The 23,796-nt window shown below is 36.5% G+C and overlaps 1 protein-coding gene across 3 annotated transcripts in view; it reads left to right on the top strand.

The window, feature by feature from the left end:
• The window catches only part of CAMKMT (calmodulin-lysine N-methyltransferase), a 428,964-nt gene that overhangs the window by 19,421 nt on the left and 385,747 nt on the right, over positions 1-23,796 (top strand). For 2 of the 3 annotated variants that reach the window (XM_055242677.2, XM_063618090.1), the window contains exon 3: positions 15,113-15,177. In XM_055242677.2, coding sequence (XP_055098652.1) covers positions 15,113-15,177 — 65 coding nt within the window. Of the gene's footprint in view, positions 1-6,829; positions 6,953-15,112; positions 15,178-23,796 lie in introns of all 3 variants that reach the window. The other variant, XM_055242675.2, reaches the window with a different exon arrangement.

Here is a 23,796-nt window from a genome sequence, read left to right as displayed (position 1 = left end):
GCCACTGCACTCCAGTTTGGGTGATAGAGCGAGACCCCTTTAGGGATTACAGGCTTGAGCCACCATACCTGGCCAGGGTTTCTGTGTTTTTTTTTGTTTTGTTTTTTAATATTACTTGCAATAGCCCAAAGTAGTGGTTTAGAAGTAGTTTTGAAATGGAGTACTCTCATCTTCCTCTATATTTTTTAAGTTTGTTTAATCAGCAGTAATGATGATTGAAAAAAAAGTGATGAATAGTGTTAAATTCAAACCAATAAATATTTAATAGCACCTTCTATAGATATATAAACAGAAAGAAATATAGATATACAATACTATGCTCAAGGAGCTGAAATAGATAAAAGTTAAAAATAATTAAATAAGGAAAGTTAACTATTCAGTCTAAGAACTCTCACCAGGCTGTGCATAATTACTTTCAAAATGAGTGGAATACTCACACTTAATAGAAGTTTAGAGGTAGGAGTGATTTTTGGAAATGATTTTTAAAAAAACTGGATCTGGAAGTACTTGATAGTTCTGGGAGAAGGGGATGCTCAGATGATGGCAAAGGTACTAGAAAATACACAGGGTGAGAAAGAGCAAGACAGAATCATCAGAGGCTACTGAGAAGAGGCCATTGCAATCTTTAGCTGTAGGAATGATTATCAATACATATTATATGGTGGATCTGCTCCAGGTTCTTGGTGTTTTTCTTTTTTGAGAAGGAGTCTCAATCTGTCACCCAGGCTGGAGTACAGTAGCCCATTCTCAGCTTACTGCAACCTTTACCTCCGGGGTTCAAGTGACTCTCCTGCCTCAGCCTCCTGAGTAGCTGGGATTACAGGTGTGTGCCATCACACCTGGCTAATTTTTTTGTATATTTAGTAGAGACAGGGTTTCACCATGTTGGGCAGGCTGGTTTTGAACTCCTGAAACCAAGTAATCCACCTGCCTTGGCCTCCCAAAGTGCTGGGATTACAGGTGTGAGCCACCACGCCCAGCCTGCTCCAGGTTCTATTAAGGGCCTAAGCATTGGAGATGTTGGGCTGGGCACTGTGGCTCATGCCTGTAGTTTCAGCACTTTGGGAGGCTGAGAAGGGTGGATCACTTGAGCCTAGGAGTTTGAGACCAGCCTGGCTAACATGCTGAAACCCTGTCTCTACTAAAAACACAAAAAAATTTAGCTGAGCATGGTGGTTCATGCCTGTAATCCCAGTATCTCAGTTACTTGGTGGCTAACACATGAGAATTGCTGGAACCTGGGAGGTGGAGGTTACAGTCAGATGAGATTGTGCCACTGAACTCCAGCCTGGTGACAGAGTGAGACTCTGTATCAAAAAAAAAAAAAAAAAGACACTGGAGATGTTACAAGTTCCTCACAAATCATAGCTGTAAACCCCATTTTCACTTTCTCAGTTCTTATCACCTAAGATCACCTGCCACAGCTTAACAGAGATAACACACACAGGGTGATCAGCACTTGTTATCAATACTTATTAGTTTTGTCTATCTTAAACTTTTGCTACCCATTCATTTCTGTCTCCTTAAAGTTTTATTCGAGTTGAAATGAATACCCCCAAGAGGGTTAATACCTAGGTATTTGTGAATTAAAAATACCTAGTTGTATCTTGTTTATATAAGTAGTGACCTTAATAGAAACTTTGACCATTATTTTCTGTCAGCCTTATATGATAATACTTAAAATGAAGGAATAATTTTCCCTTAGTGACTTTTCATCTGAAGCTAAAGTTTAAACAATATAAAAGTTAGGTTACAAAATTCCCAAGGTTTGTTGTCGTCTTTGTCTACCTGTGGATGGTCGACTCTTTTGTTTCAAATTAAGTGTTAAGAGTTATGAAATGAAAATCCAGGGTATGACTCCTGGATTTTGTTCCTTGACAAAATATTCTTGCCTTTCTGGTACTTTCTTTCTTTCTCTTTTTTGAGACAGTCTCACTCTATTGCCCAGGCTGGCATGCAGTGGCATGATCACGGCTCACTGAAGTCTTGACCTCCCAGGCTCAAGCAATCCTCCCGCCTTAGTCTCCCAAGTAGCTAGGACTACAGTTACATGCTACCATGCCCAGCTAATTTTTGTATATTTTGTAGAGATGGGGTTTTGCTGTGTTGCCCAGGCTGGTCTCAAACTGCTGGGGTCAAGGGATCTGCCTGCCTTGACCTCCCAAAGTGCTGGGATTAACAGGCGTGAACCACTGTGCCTGGCCTTTGGTACTTTATTTCTTAGAACTTTGCAGAAGAGGCTCTTGTTATTAGATAGATGCAAGTATATAAACTAAGAGATACCAGAAGATGTTTATACTAAAATTCTTTAATTAAAATTTCCTTTTCCCTGTCTCATAAACCGTAATCTACTGTTATATAAAGCTTGCTGTGTAAATACAAGAAATCGTTCATATCTCCCATATTTCAACTTAATTTCAGCACAGCAGGAATTTGCATATTCTGGAAGCTTTAAATTACTTCCATTATATATGGAACCATAGAAGTGCCTGAGTTATTCATTTATAAGTGTATACATGTCTTAGGTATAGAAAAAGCTGAGAGGCCTGAACTGTCCTTCTTTCTTTGCATAAGGCTACTGTTACTATGGTAATTGCTGAATTAGAAGGCTAGAACTCTTGACTTTTGCCTTGTCCTGGGAACTTAGAATGGGCAAAAAGTCAAGAATGACTTTGTCTCTGACTGTTGCATCTTTCTATTATAACAAATGCACTACACTGAGATCATACCTTCCATTTCTAGGGAAAGAAAAAGACAAACCAAACCCTCACCTCATTATTTTAGTTATATAGCTTGTGAATGTTCAGTAAGTAAAAACTAGTGATTAGATGGTTTGCTTATGAAATTAGATGTATGGCAGATTGTTTTTGTGTGTGTGGTATAACCTAGGTACGCATATAGAGCTTGGCAAGGCTGGCATCTAAGACAAATACGAATACCTCATCTATATTTAAAAGCATAGTTTTATTGTTAGTAGTGATATTAACAACGGAAGTGAGTATTAGTAATAAAACAATGTTTTTTAGGACCTTTAAAATATGATCCATAGTTTCCAGAAAACTCTGAATTCCATTCTGTCCCATTTTTATGGATCTTAAATCATAGATATGGGCTATTATAACTTAGTTTTCTAATTTGTTTTAAATTTCATTGCAATTTTTTATGTAATGTGCTTACATATAAATATACTGTTTCAGTAAATTGAAATGTTCCCTTAAACATTTTCCAAATTCCAATATAGTACATGTAGAAACCATCTACTAATTTCCTAAAACTTGTAGATATAAGACTGGAAAACATCTCTTTAGCTTTTTTTTAAAATTTTTAATTTTTAACCACGTATTTTTGAAAGAACTCCAAAGCATCTAGAATTAAGTTTGTTTGTTTGTTTGTTTTGAGACAGAGTCTCGCTCTGTCACCAGGCTGGAGTGCAGTGGCGTGATCTTGGCTCACTGCAACCTCTGCCTCCCGGATTCAGTTGATTCTCCTGCCTCAGCCTCCTGATTAGCTGGGACTACAGGCGTGCGCCACCATGCCCAGCTAATTTTTGTATTTTTAATAGAGACGGGGTTTCGCCGTGTTGGCCAGGATGGTCTCGATCTCTTGACCTCGTGATCCACCCGCCTTGGCCTCCCAAAGTGCTGGGATTACAGGCATGAGCCACCGCGCCCAGCCTAGAATTAAGTTTTTAAAACCTTCCGAAAACCTCTCCTCTTTGTTCTTCTGCAGCCTTTTAGGACCCATTCCACTCTCTGGCTTACGTTGTATTTTTGGATCAATTTTCTTTTACTCACAATACAATTTACATAACAAAATTTGCTATTTTAATCACTTTAAAGTATGCAATTCAGTGGTTTTCAGTATATTTACAATGTTGTACAGCCTTCACCACTATTCCAGAACTTTTTCATTACCCTGAAAAGAAACCCCATATACATTGGCTGTAACTCCCCATTCTCCTCCTTCCCCTAGTCCCTGGCAACCAGTACTTGACTTTCTGACTCTATGTATCGTCTGTTCTGGACACTTTGTGTAAATGGAATCCTACAATATGTGGCCCTTTATGTCTGTCTTCTTTCACTGAGCATAATATTTTTAAATTTAAGATTCAGCCATATTGTACCACATACCAGTACCTCATTCCTTTTTTATACCATCCCACTGTATGGCTAATGTATTTTGTTTATTTTTTCATCAGCTGATGAACATTGGGATTGTTTCTAATTTTTGGCTATTATGAATAATGCTGCTATGAATATGCATGTACAAGTTTTTGTGTGAACATATGCTTTTAATTCTCTTGGGTATGTACCCAGGAGTGGAATTGCTGGGTCATGTGGTAACTCTATGTTTAACTTTTTCAGGAATAGCCAACTATTTTTCATAGCACTGTACCATTTTATATTCTAGGAATGTATGAGTGTTTTAGTTTCTCCCCATGCTTATCAGTGAAGCACTTGTTAATTTTTCTTCTTTTTTAAAAAATATTATAACCCTTATAGTGGATATGAAGTGATATCTCACTGTGGCTTTGATATGCCTTTCTCTATTGTCTAATGATGTTGAGCATCTTTTCATGTGCTTATTGGCCATTTGTATTTTTTTTTTTGAGAAATGCCTATTCAAGTTCTTTGCCTTTTTTTTTTTTTTTAAATGTTATTTTCTTTCTAGTGGGACTTTTGCACTCCTGTCTTTGCATTTTTAACTGAGCTGTCTCTTTTTATTGTCAGTTATTTTTATATATTCTGGATATTAGACCGTATCATACATGTGATATTTGCAAGTATTTTCTCCTAGCCTGTGCATTTTCTTTTCACTTTCTTGATATGTAGTATCTTTTGAGGCACAAAATTTTTAATTTTGATGAAGTCTAACATATCTATTTTTTCATTTGTTATCTATAATTTTAATGTCATATTTATCCACGGCTTGCTTTTCACCTCTAGTTTCAACCTCTTGGCACGTTTAGGCTTCAGATTTTTCCTCTAGCAGCTTTTCTTTTTCCCTCTTCAAATAATTATCTGCGCCAATGACTTGTTCCTCAGTCCTTACTCAGCAGGCCATTTTTAGGAGGAAACTCAAAGTTCCTCAGTTCTAGGATAGCTTTAGGTGCTTGTGAAAAAAATGGTTTGGCCCTGGGGAGAAGAATCTGGCCGTTGTTTATGGTTTGGGATAAAGCTTTGGAGTTTAGAACAAAGATGGAGTGAACTTTTTATACTCTGAATATGTTGGCAAAAAATTGTCATTGTCATATAACATTAATTACAAGTATAATGCTAAGACTGAAGTTTTTAAGAATTTAAGTTTGAGAAGTTTCTTTCGTTATAGGCATTACTATCGAACCACAGAGATTAGACAGGACCTAGGTAAATAGTTGAAAAACTAAGACTAGACAAGAGCTTATAGAGTTGACGCTTGAATAAAATAGATGACTCAGTGAAAAAGAACAGCCCTTAAGTTTGGAACAAATGAAATGGAACTTGAAGTAACCAAACTGAATCTTTGTCATACTACATTGATAGCAGTTTTCCTAGAATTAGAACTACCTTCTTACAGTTTTGAAAATAGTGATTATTAACATTATTCTTTCATAAGATGCCATCTTTTAGGGTTTTTAAACCCTGGTAATTTCATGGATAATTGATTTTATTTTTATAAGTATCTTAGAGGTATAGGGTGAGGTTTACTGTTTCTCCACTGCTTACCCCCTTAAAAAGGTTAGAGGGTAAGCATTCTGTTTCTTTGCTTTAAGAAATAATGCTTTTGGCTGGGCACAGTGGCTCACGCCTGTAATCCCAGCACTTTGGGAGGCCGAGGTGGGCGGGTCACGAGGTCAGGAGTTTGAGACCAGCCTGGCCAACATAGTGAAACCCCATCTCTACTAAAAATACAAAAATTAGCCGGGTATGGTGGCGGACACCTGTAATCCCAGCTACTCAGGAGGCTGAGGCAGGAGAATCGCTTGAACCCGGGAGGCAGAGGTTGCAGTGAGCCGAGATCGTGCCATTACACTCCACCCTGGGCGACAGTGGAAGACTCCATCTCAAAAAAGAAATAATGCTTTCAAGAATGACAAGTTTTGCTTCAGTGATAAGTTGAAATCAAATTTTTTATTTCGAATAGTGTTTTTAACTTTTAAAACATGCACTTCACTTCTATTATCTCTGTTTTTTAGAAATATAAAAAAATTACCATTATTACAAAATATGTGCCTGTTATTTCTACTTGTTTCAGATTTAATTACAAATATTTATTTCATCCTGATAGAGAGAGAGAGAGAGGTGCAAGAGGAAGAGAATATTCTTGTTAAAATTAGGCCATAAAACAATTCCCCTTTTAGCAATTTATCTTAAGTAAACAATCAGAAATAGATTTGATGTTTTCCACAAGAATGTTCACTGCAGTAGTGTGCACAATAGCACAAAATTGGGCACAGTCTTCAAATCCAACATAAAGTTCTGGTTCAATAAATTATGGTGCAGACATCCATTGAACTTGGCAGCCATTAAAATCATGTTATAGGATATTACTTAATGATGTGGGAAACTGTTTATAATACATAATTTGTTATAATTGGTGAATAACAAATTGCAAAACAATATGGACAAGTGCTTTCAGTTCTTTAATAAAAGGAATATGTCAACATAGAATAAGATTTGAAGGCTGCGTACTGAAATTCTCATGTTATCTCTCCATGTTAGGATTATGAGCAGTTTTTTCTTGAAGGAACCATATATTGCTTTTGTATTAAAACTTTTTTTTTGGATTTCAATACTGTATTGTTGATAATTTTAATAGTTTAATCTTACTTTTTTTTTTTTTTTTTGAGATGGAGTTTCGCTCTTGTCACCCAGGCTGGAATGCAATGGCACGATCTCGGCTCACAGCAACCTCTGCCTCCCAGGTTCAAGCGATTCTCCTGCCTCAGCCTCCTGAGTAGTTGGGATTACAGGTGCCTGCCACTACACCCGGCTAATTTTTGTATTTTTAGTAGAGACAGGGTTTCACCATGTTGGCCAGGCTGGTCTTGAACTCCTGACCTTAGGTGATTCTACCTGCCTCAAATCCTAAAGTGCTGGGATTATAGGCGTGAGTCATCTTGCATTTTGGAGGTTAAATATTTTGCTCCTTTTCGTCTTTTCTCAGTATTTACTGTAGTTTTCCTTATTAGTGTAAATAACCTCATTTATACCTAGAATCTTATAGGCCCAGAGAAGACAATCATTATGTTATTATGATTGTTTTATTTGCGATTGGTGACTTTGTTTTTTTAGATTATGATACTTTGGGACCTAGTGCTTATTTGGTCAGTCAGATTGCAAATAACTTTTTCTTTTTCTTTTTCTTTTCTTTTTTTTTTTTTTTTGAGACATAGTCTCGCTCTGTCACGCAGGCTGGAGTGCAGTGGTGCGATCTCCACTCACTGCAAGCTCCGCCTCCTGGGTTCACACCAGTCTTCTGCCTCAGCCTCCTGAGTAGCTGGGACTACAGGTGCCTGCCCCCATGCCCAGCTAATTTTTTTGTATTTTTAGTAGAGACGGGGTTTCACTGTGTTAGCCTGGATGGTCTCGATTTCCTGACCTCGTGATCCGCCCGCCTCGGCCTCCCAAAGTGCTGGGATTACAGGCGTGAGCCACCACACCCGGCCAACTTTTTTCATCTCATTTAATTACCCTGTCAAAGAACTGGGTCTCTGTGGCAGAAATAAAGAAAAGCTCTATTTTTATGGAAAGGGTAATACAATTTATACGTATTCTCTTACTATTGTTTTGGTTTGCTTGGCTGCCAAAACAAAACACCACATACTGGGGGGCTTAAACAACAGAAATTTAGTTTCTTGCAGCTCTGGGAGCTAGAAATCTGAGATCAAGGTGTTGGCAGGTTTGGTTTCTTCTGAGGCCTCTGCCCTTAGCTTGCAGATGGCCGCCCTCACACTGCCTTTTCGAGGCCATTCCTCTGTGCATGCACGACCCTGATGTCTCTCTGTGTCCTACCTCCTCTTTTTTTCAGTTGATAATTTATTTTATTTTATTTTATTTTTATTTTTTGAGACAGAATCTCGCTCTGTCACCCAGGCTGGAGTGCAGTGGCGTGATCTCGGCTCACTGCATCCTTCACCTCCCAGGTTCAAGCAATTCTCCTGCCTCAGCCTCCCGAGAGGCTGGGTCTATAGGCGCATGCCACCACACCCGGCTAATTTTTGTATTTTTATTAGAGATGAGGTTTCACCATACTGGGCAAGCTGGTCAAGCTCCTGACCTTGTGGTCTGCCTGCCTTGGCCTCCCAAAGTGCTGGGATTACAGGCATGAGCCACTGCACCTGACCCCTTTTTTTAATTTGTAATTTTAATTTTCATTTTTTTCCATAAGTTATTGGGGTACAGGTGGTATTTGGTTACATAAGTTCTTTTGTGTTGTTTTGTGAGATTTTGGTTCACCCATCAGCTGAGCAGTGTACAGTGTACCATATTTGTTTATCCCTTGTCCCCCTCCCACTCTTCCCCGCAAGTACCCAAAGTCCATTTTATCATTCTTATGCCTTTGCTTCCCATAGCTTAGCTCCCACATATCAGTGAGAATATATGATGTTTGGTTTTCCATTCCCGAATTACTTCATTTAGAATAATCGTCTCCAGTCCTATCCGGGTCACTGCAAATGCCCTTAATTCATTCCTCTTTATAGTATTCCATTGTATATATATACCACAGTTTCTTTATCCACTCGTTGATTGATGGGCATTTGGGTTGGTTCCGCGATTTTGCAATTGTGAATTGTGCTGCTATAAACATGCGTGTGCAAGTGTCTTTTTCGAATAATCACTTATTTTCCTGTGAGCAGATACCAAGTAGTGGGATTGCTGGATCAAATGGTAGTTCTACTTTTAGTTCTTTAAGGAATGTCCACACTGTTTCCATAGTGGTTGTACTAGTTTACATTCCTACCAGCAGTGTAGAGGTGTTCCCTGATCACAGCATCCACGGCAGTATCTACTGTTTTTGACTTTTTGATTATGGCCATTCTTGCAGGAGTAAGGTGGTATCGCATTGTGCTTTTGATTTGCTTTTCCCTGATCACTAGTGATGTTGAGCATTTTTTCATATATTTGTTGGCCATTTGTATATCTTCTTTTGAGAATTGTCTATTCATGTCCTTAGTCCACTTTTTGATGGGATTGTTTGTTTCTTTCTTACTGATTTGTTTGAGTTCATTGTAGATTCTGAGTATTAGGCCTTTGTCAGATGTTTAGATTGTGAAGATTTTCTCCCACTCTCTGGGTTGTCTGTTTACTCCACTGACTGTTCCTTTTGCTGTACAAAAGCTCCTTAGTTTAATTAGGTCTCAGCTATTTATCTTTTTTTTTTTTTTTTTTTGCATTTTCTTTCGGGTTCTTGGTCATGAAATCCTTGCCTAAGACAATGTCTAGAAGAGTTTTTCCAATGTTATCTTTTAGAATTTTGAATTTTGATAGTTTCAGGTCTTAGATTTAAGTCGTCAATCCATCCTAAGTTGATTTTTTTATAAGGTGATATGAGGATCCAGTTTCATTCTCTGCATATAGCTAGCCAATTATCCCAGCACCATTTGTTGAAAAGGGTGTCCTTTCCCCTACTTTATGCTTTGTTTACTTTGTTGAAGATCAGTTGGCTGTAAGTATTTGGATTTATTTCTGGGTTCTCTATTCTGTTCCAATGGTCTATGTGCTTATTTTTATACCAGTACCACACGGTTTTAGTGACTGTGGCTTTATAGTATAGTTTGAAATCAGGTAGTGTGATGCCTCCAGATTTGTTCTTTTTGCTTAGTCTTGCTTTGGCTATGCAGGCTCTTTTTTGGTTCCATATAAATTTTAGAATCGTTTTTTCTAATTCTGTGAAGAATGATGGTGTGGTATTTTGATGGGGATTGAATTGAATTTGTAGATTGCTTTTGGCAGTATGGTCATTTTCACCATATTGATTCTACCTATCCATGAGCATGGATGTGTTTCCAATTGTTTATGTCATCTGTGATTTCATTCAGCTCTGTTTTGTAGTTTTCCTTGTAGAGGTCTTTTGACTCCTTGGTTAGGTATATTCGTAAGTTTTTTTTTTTTTTTTGCAGCTATTGCAAAAAGGGTTGAGTTCTTGATTTGATTCTCTACTTGGTTGCTGTTGGTGTATAGAAAAACTATTGATTTGTGTACATTAATCTTGTATTTGGAAATTTTGCTGAATTCTTTTATCAGTTCTAGGAGCTTTCTGGAGCAGTCTTCAGGGTTGTCAAGGTAAACGATCATATCATCAGCAAACAGTGACAGTTTGACTTCCTCTTTAGTGATTTGGATGCCCTTTATTTCTTTCTCTTGTGATTGCTCTGGCTAGGACTTCCAGTACTGTGTTGAAGAGCAGTGGTGAGAGTGGGCATCCTTGTCTTGTTCCTGTTCTCAGAGGGACTGCTTTCAGCTTTTCCCCATTCAGTATTATGTTGGCTGTGGGTTTGTCATAGATGGCTTTTATTACATTAAGGAATGTCCCTTGTATGCCAGTTTTGCTGAGAGTATTAATCATAAAGGGATGCTGGATTTTGTCAAATGCTTTTTCTGCATCTATTGAGATGATCATGTGATTTTTGTTTTTAATTCTGTTTATGTGGTGTATCACATTTATTGACTTGTGTATGTTAAGGCATCCCTGCATCCTTGGTATGAAACCCACTTGGTCATGGTGGATTATATGTTGTTGGATTCAGTTAACTGGCATTTTGTTAAAGATTCTAACATCTGTGTTCATCAAGGATATCAGTCTGTAGTTTTCTTTTTTGGTTATGTCTGTCCCTGGTTTTGGTATTAGAGTGATGCTGGCTTCATAGAATGAATTAGGAAGGGTTTCTTATTTCTTTAGCTTGTGGAATAGTGTCAAAAGGGTTGGTACTAATTCTTCTTTGAATGTCTGGTAGAATTCTGCTGTGAATCCATCTGGTCCTGGACCTTTTTTTGTTGGTAATTTTAAAATTACCATTTCAATCTCGCTGCTTGTTATTGGTCTGTTCAGGGTATCTAATTCTCATGCTCTACTGACTGGGCTAGCTGGGTGCCTCAGGGTATCTAATTTTTCCTGATTTAAGCTAGGAGGGTTATATTTTTCAAGGAATTTATCCATCTCTTCTGGGTTTTCTAGTTTATATGCATAAATGTAGTAGCCTTGAATGATCTTTTGTATTTCAGTGGTATCAGTTGCAATATCTCCTGTTTGCTAGTGAGGTTATTTGGATTTTCTCTCTTCTTTTCTTGGTTAATCTTGCTAACGGTCTATCAATTTTATTTATCTTTTCAAAGAACCAGCTTTTTCTTTCATTTGTCTTTTGTATTTTGTTGTTGTTTCAATTTCATTTAGTTCTGCTCTGATCTTGGTTATTTTCTTTCTTCTGCTGTGTTTGGGTTTGGTTTGTTCTTGTTTGTCTAGTTCCTTGAGGTGTGACCTTAGAATGTCAGTTTGTGCTCTTTCAGTCTTTTTGATGTAGGCATTTAGGGCTATGAACTTTCCTCTTAACATCACCTTTGCTGTATCCCAGAGATTTTGATAGGTTGTGTCATTATTGTCATTCAGTTCAAAGAATTTTTAAATTTCCATCTTGATTTCGTTTTTGGCCCAGTGCTCATTTAAGAGCAGGTTATTTAATTTTCATGTATTTGCATGGTTTTGAAGGTTCCTTTTGGAGTTGATTTCCAGTTTTATTCCACTGTGGTCTGAGAGAGTGCTTGATATAATTCCAGTTTTCTTAAATGTATTGAGGCTCGTTTTATGGCCTATCATATGGTCTGTCTTGGAGAAAGTTCCATGTGCTGTTGAATAAAATGTTTATTCTGCAGTTGTTGGACGAAATGTTCTGTATATATCTGTTAAGTCCATTTGTTCTAAGGTATAGTTTAAATCTATTGTTTCTTTGTTGACTTTCTGTCTTGGTGACCTGTCTAGTGCTATCAGTGGAGTATTGAAGTCCCCTATTATTATTGTGTTGCTGTCTATCTCATTTCTTAAGCATTAGTAATTGTTTTATAAATTTGGGAGCTCCAGTATTAGGTACATAGATATTTAGGATTGTGCTGTTTTTCTGTTGGACAAGGCCTTTTACCATTATACAATGTCCTTATTTGTCTGTTTTAACTGCTGTTGCTTTAAAGTTTGTTTTGTCTGATATAAGAATAGCTACCCCTGCTAGTTTTTGGTATCCATTTGCATGAAATGCCTTTTCCCACCCCTTTAAGTTAAGCGTGAGTCCTTATGTGTTAGATGAGTCTCCTGAAGGCAGCAGATGGTTGGCGAGTTCTTATCTATTTTGCGGTTCTGTGTCTTTTAAGTGGAACATTTAGGCCATTTATATTCATTGTTAGTATTGAAATGTGAGGTACCCTTGCATTCATTGTACTCTTTGTTGCCTGAGTACTTTGGTTTTTTTTGTTTTTGCTTTTTAACTTGTATTTTTGTTTTATAGGTCCTGTGTGATTTATGCTTTAAAGAGGTTCTACTTTGATGTGTTTCCAGGATTTGCTTCAAGATTTAGAGCTCTTTTTAGCAGTTCTTGTGGTGGTGGCTTGCTAATGGCAAATTCTGTCAGTATTTGTTTGTCTGAAAAAGACTGTAATTTCCTTCATATATGATGCCTACATATATGATGCCTAGTTTCACTGGATACAGAATTCTTGGCTGATAATTGTTTTGTTTGAGGAGGCTGAAGATAGGGCCCCAGTCCCTTCCACATTGTAGGGTTTCTGCTGAGAAATCTGCTGTTGATCTGATAGGATTTTCTTTATAAGTTACCTGGTGCTTTTGCCTCACAGCTCTTAAGATTCTTTCCTTCATCTTAACTTTTGATAATCGATGGCAATGTGCCTAGGTGATGATCCTTTTGCGATGAATTTCCCAGAGCTTCTTGTAGTTGGATGTCTAGGTCTCTAGCAAGGCTGGGGAAATTTCCCTTGATTATTCTCCCAAATATGTTTTCCAAGCTTCTTCCTCAGGAACACTGATTATTCTTCAGTTTGGTCGTTTAACGTAATCCCAGACTTCTTGGAGGCTTTGTTCATATTTTCTTATTCTTTTTCTCTTTGTCTTTGTTGTATTGGGTTAATTCGAAGATCTTGTTTTTGAGCTCGGAATTTCTTTCTTCTACGTATTCAATTCTGTTGTTGAGACTTTCCAGAGCATTTCACATTTCTAAAAGTGTGTCTGAAGTTTCCTGATGTTTTGACTGTTTTTTCTTTATGCTGGCTATTTCCTTGAATGTTTCTCCCTTCACTTCTTATGTTGTTCTTTTGGATTTGCTTGCATTGGGCTTTGCCTTTCTCTGGTGCCTCCCTGATTAGCTTAATAACTAACCTCCTGAATTCTTTTTCAGGTAAATCAGGGATTTATTCTTGGTCCAGATCCATTGCTGGTGAACTAGTGTGATTTTTTTGGGGGTGTTAAAGAGCCTTGTTTAGTCACATTAACAGGGTTGTTTTTCTGGTTCCTTCTCATTTGAGTAGTCTCCGTCAGAGGGAAGGTCTAGGGCTGAAGGCTGTTGTTCAGATTCTTTTGTCCCATTAGGTGTTCCCTTGATGTGGTACTCTCCCCGTTTTCCTATGGATGTGGCTTTCTATGAGCAGAACTGCTGTGATGTCTCTCCTGGGTTCTAGCTACCCAGTGAGTCTACCTGGCCCCGGGCTGGTACTGGGGGTTGTCTGCACAGAGTCCTGTGATGTGAACTGTCTATGGGTCTCTTAGCTGTGGATACCAGTGCCTGTTCTGGTGGAGGTGGCGGGGCAGGGGGTAACAATGGAGTCCTTGAGGGGTCTTAGCTTTGGTGGTTTAATGCTCTATTTTTGTGCCGGTTGGCCTCCTGCTGGGAGGTGGCGCTTTCCGGAGAGCATAAACTGTAGTAATATGGAGAGGAACTGGTGGTGGGCGGGGCCCTAGACCTGCCAAGAGTATATGCCCTTTGCCTTCAGCTACCAGGGTGGATAGGGAAGGACCATCATGTAGGGGCAGGGCTAGGCCTGTCTGAGCTCAGAATCTCCTTAGGTGGGTCTTGCTGTAGCTGCTGTGGGGGATGGGGGTGAGATTCCTAATACCTCCTTCTCTTATAAAGAAACCAGTCACATTGCATTAGGGCCCACCCTAATGACCCTATTTTAACTAAATTACCTTTAAAAGCCCTATCGCTAAATATAGTCACCTTTTGAGGTACCAGGGTTAGGGCTTCAGCATAAGAATTTGGGGGAAGTGGGAGGCATACTTCAGTCCATAATTCTATATATCACTTATGACAAGTTTTAAATGACAAAGTGAATGTTGAAGTAAATTTTTATGAATTATCAATGGTTATTATAAACTTTTATAACATTCTAAAGAACTTCAGCTGTAAATTATATGGGAGAGAATGTAGAGGATTGTAGATGGATTAGCACTAATTTTTTTTTCCCTGAGAAACTCAAACTCTATGACCTATTGCACAATTGAGTCTATTTGTATATAACAAATAGTATTTTTCATAGGTATTAATAAAATATCAGTATCAAGTCAAATATTTAAAAGAGTTGTTAACTCAAGAGGGATTAGAATTAAAGGCGTTAGAATTAAGATTAGTGGGCAAAAGATACAAAAACTTTGCTCCCTGAAATTCATAACTGTCTATAGATGGAATAGCAGACCTGAATATTGGCTAGTTCTTTGTGACTGAAGTTCTGAATTTTTTGTGCTATCATAGAGTAAATTTATGTATTGTTGAGTGTGGTTCTGGAAGGTGATGATTTTTCAACTTGATTCTCTAAGTATACTGTGTGGGGTTTTTGGCTTTAAAAAGGTTAAGAACTTCCCTTTATATAATGAAAACGCAACAAGTAAATATTATTTGTTAGTACTTTAAGATGTAGATTAATCATTTAAAAAGTCATTATGTTAAATATTCTGAGGACCATACTGTTACTTCTTTTCCTTCTCCCTCTAGTGGGCAGAAAATATTCTTAAAATATAGCATGGAATAGTTTATTGCTATTGGGTATATCATAATATACAGTCTCAGTCTCAGCTTTTTTGAAAACTAAAAATGTTAACATTTCAGGATCATTAAAGCAAACACTTTACTCCTTTCTAGGCATAATAGTGGATCTTTGAATGTTGAAGATGTCCTTACCAGCTTTGACAATACAGGAAATGTTTGTAAGTTATACATTCACTCTATAGAAATATATTTAGTGTTTTACAAAGTGAATTTATAGTTGATGTTTTCTTCTCACTAATATTTATTATAATCACTAAATGTATGCATATATGTATATATAATAGAAAGTTTTACTGTCTTTAGCTGCAAAATAAGCCTTGTATAAGGTACACCAACAAAATGGGATACTGCAGTTTCTACACTTTGCAGGTGTGTGTGTGTGGGGTGGAGGTGGGAGAGGGAGAGAGAGAGAATGTAGGTCAGAAAGAACACTGGACACTGAAGTACTGTCCCTTTTATTTTTGTTTCCATTTTGACCTCAGTTAATTCAGTAGTGGGGCTGTTTCTTCCTTTTTTGCTTTGTTTCGGGTGCTTTCTTTGCCGTTCCCTGCTTCTTTACTTTCACTGTAGAATAAACCCAGAACATATTTTTCTTGATGCTACTATACATTAATACCAGAGTGTTTTTATTTGATGCAGTATTACAATATTATAGAATATATTGCCTTTTCATCCAAGCTTCTGATTAAGTGGTGATAGCTTTGTCCACTGAGAAAATCACTTAAATATTTCTTATAATTCTTGTAATTAATTTCATGTGATGAAAGAAATCAGCCAAGAATACCTTTATGTCACTGAGTTAAACAGCATACCATCATAGGAGCTATGGACTTTTTATGTTTTTTGTATAGGACATTTCTCTTAAGATAGTGAATTGTCAATGAAATATGAGCATTTTAAATGTGAAAATAGTACTCATACTCTTTTTCTCAAAGAAAATTTCAGAACTGTTAACTATTGTCTGAATTTAGGTAGTGTCTTTGGCTTAACAATGCAGCTTTATCAAATGAATAGATTTGCGTAGAATTATGTTCAGTAATACTCAGACCACACTTTTGTTCTTATGTCCACATTATGATAAGCTTTTGATTTTATAGAAAAATATTTGTGGTTCACTAAGGAATCTATAAATGTCCTTAAATTATCCTAAATACCTAAAATAATGTAGATTTCTTTTTTATGGATAGTGACAGATGTGCCTTTTAGTTTCTTTCTTTCTTTTTTTTTTTTTTTTAAATTTTCCAAACACCAACTTGAACCCGAATACCTTTTAGTTTCTCCATGCTGGCATTTAGTGAATTCTTTCCCACTTAGGCATATCTCATATTTTTATTAGGTCTAGGCAAGGACTGGGCAAAGCATACCAATGATGGTTGAGGATACATACTCTTTTTAGTTCTGGGGTAATGTTAAATCAGGCTTACACATTTGTAATTTCAGAAAATGATTCTAGAATGTTAAATGTGGAATTTTTGATTCAGTAATGTAAAAGTCAAGTATTGTTCCCAGTTGACTCAGTATGAAATAGGGCCACTAGCTGGCAGCATTATGTAAAATAAAAATAATTTCCTAAAGGCATCAATTATTATTTTAGGCATGAATAACTGTCTTATCCTTCTCTAACATTTTTTCCCATCAACTTGTTCCATACCCCATGTTGTTGTTGCATGAACAGACGGAAAGATTGCATATTCAGGGTGTTTTTTCACTGTTGTCTGTTGTTTGGTAGAAAGGTTTAAGACTTTGGAATGATACTCACCTGCGTTTGACTTCTGGCTCTGAAATTCATCTTGAGCAATTTGTATCATCTCTATGAACCTCAACTGTTTTCATCTCTTAGGACTGGCTATGTTATAAAGAAAGTACATACATACCGCATGGCTCAGAGTTGATATTCAATAAATGGAAGTTATTAATTATTGCTGGCAATGAGTACCTATATAACCTCTCTTGTTTTTTTCCTAATAAAGAAGATAATATTGTTAGGATTATTCTGTCTTATACTATTTTAATTGAACTAACAGGGCAGAAAAATTAGATAAAATTAGCAAAATAGCTGTTTATTAAAATGCCTCGTTATAAATATTGTCTTAAAAACCTGAATATATTGCTAAGTGATAGAAGTGGTGACAAAAATAAGACCTCTTAAAATACGTTGTTTTGTGTACCTTTTATGTTTACTCTTTTTATTTTAACAGAAAAATCTATATAGATGTTTCATTTAATGATAAATTGGTAAAGTCCTGTTCCAATAAAGTAAATATTGATTATGACTTTTATATAATCTTGGACGTAAAGTAACCATGGACTGAAAAAGTGATTTTTCACTTGATGCCTCAAAAATTTAATTTTATTATGCCAATAGTGATATTGAGTTTGTGACTAGAAAACCCAGCAGAGGGCGCCACAATCACAATTGTTTGTCATGGCCCAATATAATTAGGATAAATAGCTCAAATAATAACCCTAAGCTTTTACCATGTAGATATATAAAGATATCTCTAAACATTTCTATTTGATTCATTTATAATATATTTAATATATACAGTAATTCAGAAATACAAAAAATTAGATTTTTCCTGGCTGATACTTTAGTTTAATTTTTTAAAATACCAGTTTAATTTTTCTACTTCTAGCTTTAAATAAAGAAGTACTTTTGATAGAGAGCGAAAGTTCCATACAAGAGTATCAGTTCATAAATCACCACCATGGTAGTACGTTAAAGGACAATTAGAATAAGGAAAAAAGTTTCTAATAGATGAGAGAACCAGTAGATGGAATTATCTATTTTAGGAATTTGTTTCTAGGTTAATAGTGCTTCCTAGTAATAGAAAAAACAACTTAATTAAAACATTTTCTAGTCACAAAAACCTGATATGTGTAGATACAGTAAAAAAAGGTATGGTCATGGTTTAGTAGAACCATTAATTTCAATTTTAAGTTCATTTTGAATATCAGGGAATGATTGTATTCATTGCAAATTTTCAGAGATGAAAGGATCAGTCTTACCTTCTGAATTGGTTTATGCTCTAAGTGAAAAGACATGGAAAAATCTCTTTAATTTTGGAAAATAAATGAAACCTCTAGATAACTTATTTCCTATTAGAAAAGATAATTTTTTTGTATTTACTTTTATTGTTTAGAAGTTTTGTGATTTTAAATGTATGAACTGAAAGTGTTTTATATTTTTGAGGTAACTTTTCATTGCTTGAATTTCTTCGAATGTTGTGGGAAGAAATTAAGAGGAATCTCGTACAGAATGAATCACATCTGCGTATTGATTTATTGCTGTGTGATATACGACCCAACCTTCTTTTTATATATTTATATTTACTATGGTGGAAAACAAACCATTTTGAAAGTGCTTACCTTTAACTAGGAATAGGTATGTATATTTCATTATTTGGTTTCTACTGCTTGAGAACCTACTTTCTTTTGAGATATCAAAGCTTCTTGGTCAGGAGGTTGTGTCTACTACTGATTCATTGTGCCTAGAAAGACATGCTGGCAAGCTACCTAGGGAAAAGTATAGGATGACATCTTTCACCTCAGATGAGGTACTGGCTGCTTCTGTGTTTTCTTTGATGTGTTGCTCAGATACCTTGGGTAACGAGGGGGTGCTCTATAAGCATTGTAGCAGATTTCTTGCTTCTGCTTTTTCTGTGGGCAGGGATGCATTTCTAGCTTGTCCTCTGACCTCTGGTCAAAGAAGCTGCACCATGCTGTCTCTTCCAAAATCATTTTCCTTTTGTCCAAAGTCATTTCTTTCCACTACTGAAAGGAATTTTTAAAAATGTAATTCTCAGTGCTTACTTGATGCAAATTTGGATATCATAGTATCTAATATAACTATTTGTTGTTTATAGCGTCTCATCTTATGCTTGGGTCTGTAATTCATTGGAACATTTTTAGCACATCATCCTTTGTTGAGTAGTATGAACAGAAGTGTTAGTACTTCGTATAATTTATTATAAACTATGTACAATATAATGTATATAATCCTTTAAAGGATAGGAGGTCAGCAGTTATATCATTTCAATAATATCATTGTGAAGCAGGATTCCTGGCAAATGTTGCAGCTTAAGTCTGGGGGATGTATTGGTAAAACTTCTCTACTATTCTTTGAAAAAAATTTTTTTTTTTCTTGGTTGAGCTCCATGACAGGACCCTGTGGTAGTTGGTGTCGCATTATCTCCTGGAGGAATTTGTAGACCCTCTGCCATATATACTCGTACATGTGACAATGGTGATTTTTTTTTTTTTCCCCAGTGAATTCTAAGACTGACCAGGGTTTTTTTTTTCTTTTTTTTAAATGGAGTTTCACTCTTGTCCCCCAGGCTGGAGTGCAATGATGCAATCTTGGCTCACTGCAACCTCTGCCTCCCAGGTTCAAGTGATTCTCCTGCCTCAGCCTCCCGAGTAGCTGGGATTACAGGCGTCTGCCACCATGTCCAGCTAATTTTTGTCTTTTTAGTGGAGACGGAGTTTCACCATGTTGGCCAGGCTGGTCTCCAACTGCTGACCTCAGGTGATTTACCTGCCACAGCCTCCCAAAGTGCTGGGATTATAGGCAAGAGCCACTGTGCCTGACCTGACCAGGATTTTTAATGCACGCAGCTATAGACTTTGCTTCCTAGTGGTCTGATAGCAGGATCTGTTCGTCTGTTTGTGATGTATCTAAAACTGATCTCTTTTGGAGTGGTAATCAGTTATTATTGAAAGAAAGACTCTTTAAAATAAAAGTCAGGTGTGGTGGTATGTTCCTGTAGTCCCAGCTACTCAGAAGGCTAAGGCTGGATGATTGCTTGAGCCCAAGAATTTGAGGCAAGCCTGGGCAATATAGCAAGACTTTTCCTGTAAAAAAAACCCAAGCTTCAAGAATGTCAGCTTGGATTTTAGAATGCTATTCTTATTCAAATAAAGATGTCTATATATGTAATGCATATGTATGTATATATGTATATTTAGCTATATAATGCATATATGTAGCATATGTGTATACATATGCATATATACATGTATGTAGTATATGTGTATACATGTACATATGCAGATATATAATGCATCTATGAAGTATATGTGTATACATATGCATTATATATCTATATATACATATATGCATTGTATATCTATATTTATATACAGATGTATACATATACACAGTACAGTAGTTTGATTAAAAAATGAAAAAGTTGGGCTTTTGTGGGTCATTGCTCTGTTTTTAATTTAGAGTGGTTATGGAAGGTACATGGGATATGAAGTTCAGGTTTTAGCTCTGCTGGTTATTAGCTGTGTAATTGTAGACAAGTCTTTGTACAAGTCTTAACTCCTTATGTAAAATGGAATAGGAAACAATAAGTACTTTATAGTGGGGTGAACATAATATTAGATAATGTGAAAGTACAAAGTAAACTGTAAATAGTGTTTGTATTTTTTATGGTTAGTAATATCATCTGCCTCATTCTTGAATTTTTTCAGTACCTTTGTTCTTCAAAATAATACAAGATAGAAGATATTTTTGGTATGTGACATTCTGTTTTAATATCGTACATTATTTTGTTATGTGAAAACAGTGTAAAGCTACACAATTAAAATAGCGTGGCATTATTGCAGAAATACACATATAAATCAATGTTTTAGAATAAAGGGCTCACAAAGACCTAAATATATGTGACTTAACATATGATAAAGATAGAATTTTAGTAAGAGAGGAAATGATGGATTCTTCAATAAATAGTATTGGGACTATTGCCTAGGAATTTAGGAAACTAATAAAGCTGACTCCCTCCTATATACTATATGCCAAAATAAATTTAATATGGATTAAGTATTTAATTAAAAATCATAACACTCAGATATTTCAGATGAATAATTTTAATATATTGAATTCAAGAAGGTCCTTCTAAGTGTGAGTCAAACACCATGAATTTAAAGATTAATAGATTGACTAAGATTTAAAGACCCTTTATTCAAAAAGCATCAAAAAAATTGAAATACAAATTACACACTGGCAATTATTATTTATGACATATATTCAGATGAAGATTTATTTTCTTTATTTTATAAAGAGCTCTCACAAATCCATGATAAAAAGACAATCTGAAAACCTGTAAGATAGAGAAAAACATAGCCAAAAATTTAAGAAGAGGTATTTCACAAGAGAAATAGCAATGTTCTATATGTACGTCAAATGGTTATTTTACTAGGAATTGAGGGAATGAATTTTAAAAGTGAGATAATTTTTGCTTATCAGGTTGGCAAAGGTGAAAGAAGTTAAGCAGTAATCAGTAAATTGTAGGGAGCTGGGTATTCTCCTACACTATTGGTGGAGGGGCGGAGGTAAATTAATTCTACTTTTCCAGAGGCAGTCTGATTGTATCTTTCATAATTTTAAATATTCATATCTTTCAACTAATGATTACTTTTCTTAAAAAAAAAAAAAAAAAACCAGAATGGGAACTGTGGCTCACACCTATAATCCCAGCACATTGGGAAGCCAAGGTGGGTGGCTCACTTGAGGCCGGGAGTTCGAGACCAGCCTGGCCAACATAGTGAAAACCCTGTCTCTCCTAAAAATGCAAAATGTAGCCAGGCTTGGTGGCAGGCATTTGTAATTCCAGCTACTCGGGAGGCTGAGGCAGGAGAATTGCTTGAACCCAGGAGGCGGAGGTTGCAGTGAGCTGAGATCATGCCACTGCACTCCAGCTTGGGCAACAGAGTGAGACAACATGTCAAAAAACAAACAAAAAAACCATGGCGAAACCCCGTCTCTACTAAAAATTACGAAAATTAGCTGGGCGTGGTGGCAGGCGCCTGTAATCCCAGCTACTGGGAAGGCTGAGGCAGGGAGAATTGCTTGAACCCAGGAGGGATTGGCATGTATTCCTTTTATAACTGGAAAAAATAATGATATTTTCATTTGAAAAACTACTCTTTAACTTCCAAACTGAGTATTTTTTTTTTTTTTTACCGAAAGCTATGATAAAATCTCAAATTGCTTAGGACAGCATTGTGAAAAAAAGGAGCAATTCATTTTAGCAGTGAAAAAGTATACAATATTGGCTGGGCATGGTGGCTTACGCCTGTAATCCCAGCACTTTGGGAGGCCAAGGTGGGCAGATCACAAGGTCGGGAGATCGAGACCATCCTGGCCAACATGGTGAAACCCTGTCTCCGCTAAAAATACAAAAATTAGCTGGATGTGGTGGCGTGTGGCTATAGTCTCAGCTACTCAGGAGGCTGAGGCAGTAGAATCGCTTGAACCCTGGAGGCGAAGGTTGCAGTGAGCCGAGATTGCGCCACTGCCCTTCAGCCCGGGCGACAAAAAAAAAAAAAGAAAAAGTATGCAATATTTTGTTTTAAAATAATACTTTTCTTGAAGGAGCTCACAGCATGTTAGATGTTAATGTATTAGTCCCCCATTACACGTATGAGATAAGGAATCAGAGATCAAATCATTTTAACTCTTTTTTAGGTTGGGAAAGTACAAAGAGGTTAAAGTCAGTCAGTGGCAGAATATTGAGCTTTGGGCATAGAAAATTTATAAGTTGTGTTACAAAATAAATATTTAAGGTCATCAATGCATTATGTGGTTAGAACGCATGGGTAATGATCAGCAGCCCTGAGATTATAGGGGACCTGAAAGCCAGTGGAGCGCTGGTGGTGTGCAGCACGGCACTGGATTCTTAGTCCCTCTTTAGCATCGTAATGTACATGTAGTCTTTGATTCTTAGTCTGTGTTAGAATTTTTGGAGGTTGGCTTCGGTTGCTAGATGGTAGTTTCCCTAGCCATGTGTCTCCAACTTCTTAGCTCCACAGTTGTCAGAACAGTTTTTTCTTTTGGCTCAAAATTGGTTAAGCATGCCCCTGATTCATAAACAGAGCCCTACACATTTGTTATCAATTACCAGAGAAGGAAAAAGAAGTCTCTTTTTAAAGTATTTTAAAAATTTCTATTTGAAATAAGAAACCACAGATTGGAATGATTCTTTGACAGTAAAACTTGGTGCTATCATGGGAACCAACTGAAATAAACCCTATAATCCTTTGTAGATTCATATGCCTTAATCAGTGCAATAATATAGAGAGTTAGCTCATGTCTTTGTCATAAACCTGCTAGTTTCTCCCTCCTTTAAATATCTAAAGGGATGTTTCTAATTTAGGTACTTCCAAGTTTTAGCACAAGATATGCCAAGAAAGTCTTTTTATTTTTCCCCTGAGCAAATACTGAATAGTTTTCCTTTGTCTGCCTTTTAAATATCTACCATTACTTTTGCATCCTTTACAGTATTTGTCAGGAACTTTGTAAGTACTGTCCCATTTAATAATCTTAACGACTTTACAAGGGGTGAGGAAACTGATATCCAGAACAAGGTAATTTGCTTAATGATTTAGTAGGTGGTGGCACAGGAATTTAACTATTCTACTTTATTTCTTAAAGGCTACATTTCTCCAAAATGGCAAGAAATGAATTTTAAAAGTTTGTGATGGGAATTGAAACTGAAAGTGGTAACTTGAAGGGCTAGAAAATAACTTTGGCAAATGGAATTCTGTGCAGCAGATTGTGTCTCAGAGGAGACTGATTAAAGGTCAAGAAAAATGGGCTCTCCAGGGTTTCTGCAAGGTAGTTGACAATCTAATGGAGTGGGGATTTGAGGAGTGTGGATGAGGGAGAAAGAATGCGTTTTCTTTTAATAGTCTTAAACCAAATGTGGGCTTTGTTTTACTTCAGTTTCTTTTTTCTTTTTCTTTTCTTTTTTTTTTTTTTTGAGAAGTGC

Source organism: Symphalangus syndactylus, chromosome 14 (genome assembly GCF_028878055.3).
Source record: "Symphalangus syndactylus isolate Jambi chromosome 14, NHGRI_mSymSyn1-v2.1_pri, whole genome shotgun sequence".
Taxonomy (NCBI): Eukaryota; Metazoa; Chordata; class Mammalia; order Primates; family Hylobatidae; genus Symphalangus; species Symphalangus syndactylus.
Note: the sequence above shows the minus strand (reverse complement) of the source record. Positions and strands in the feature narration are given on the sequence as shown.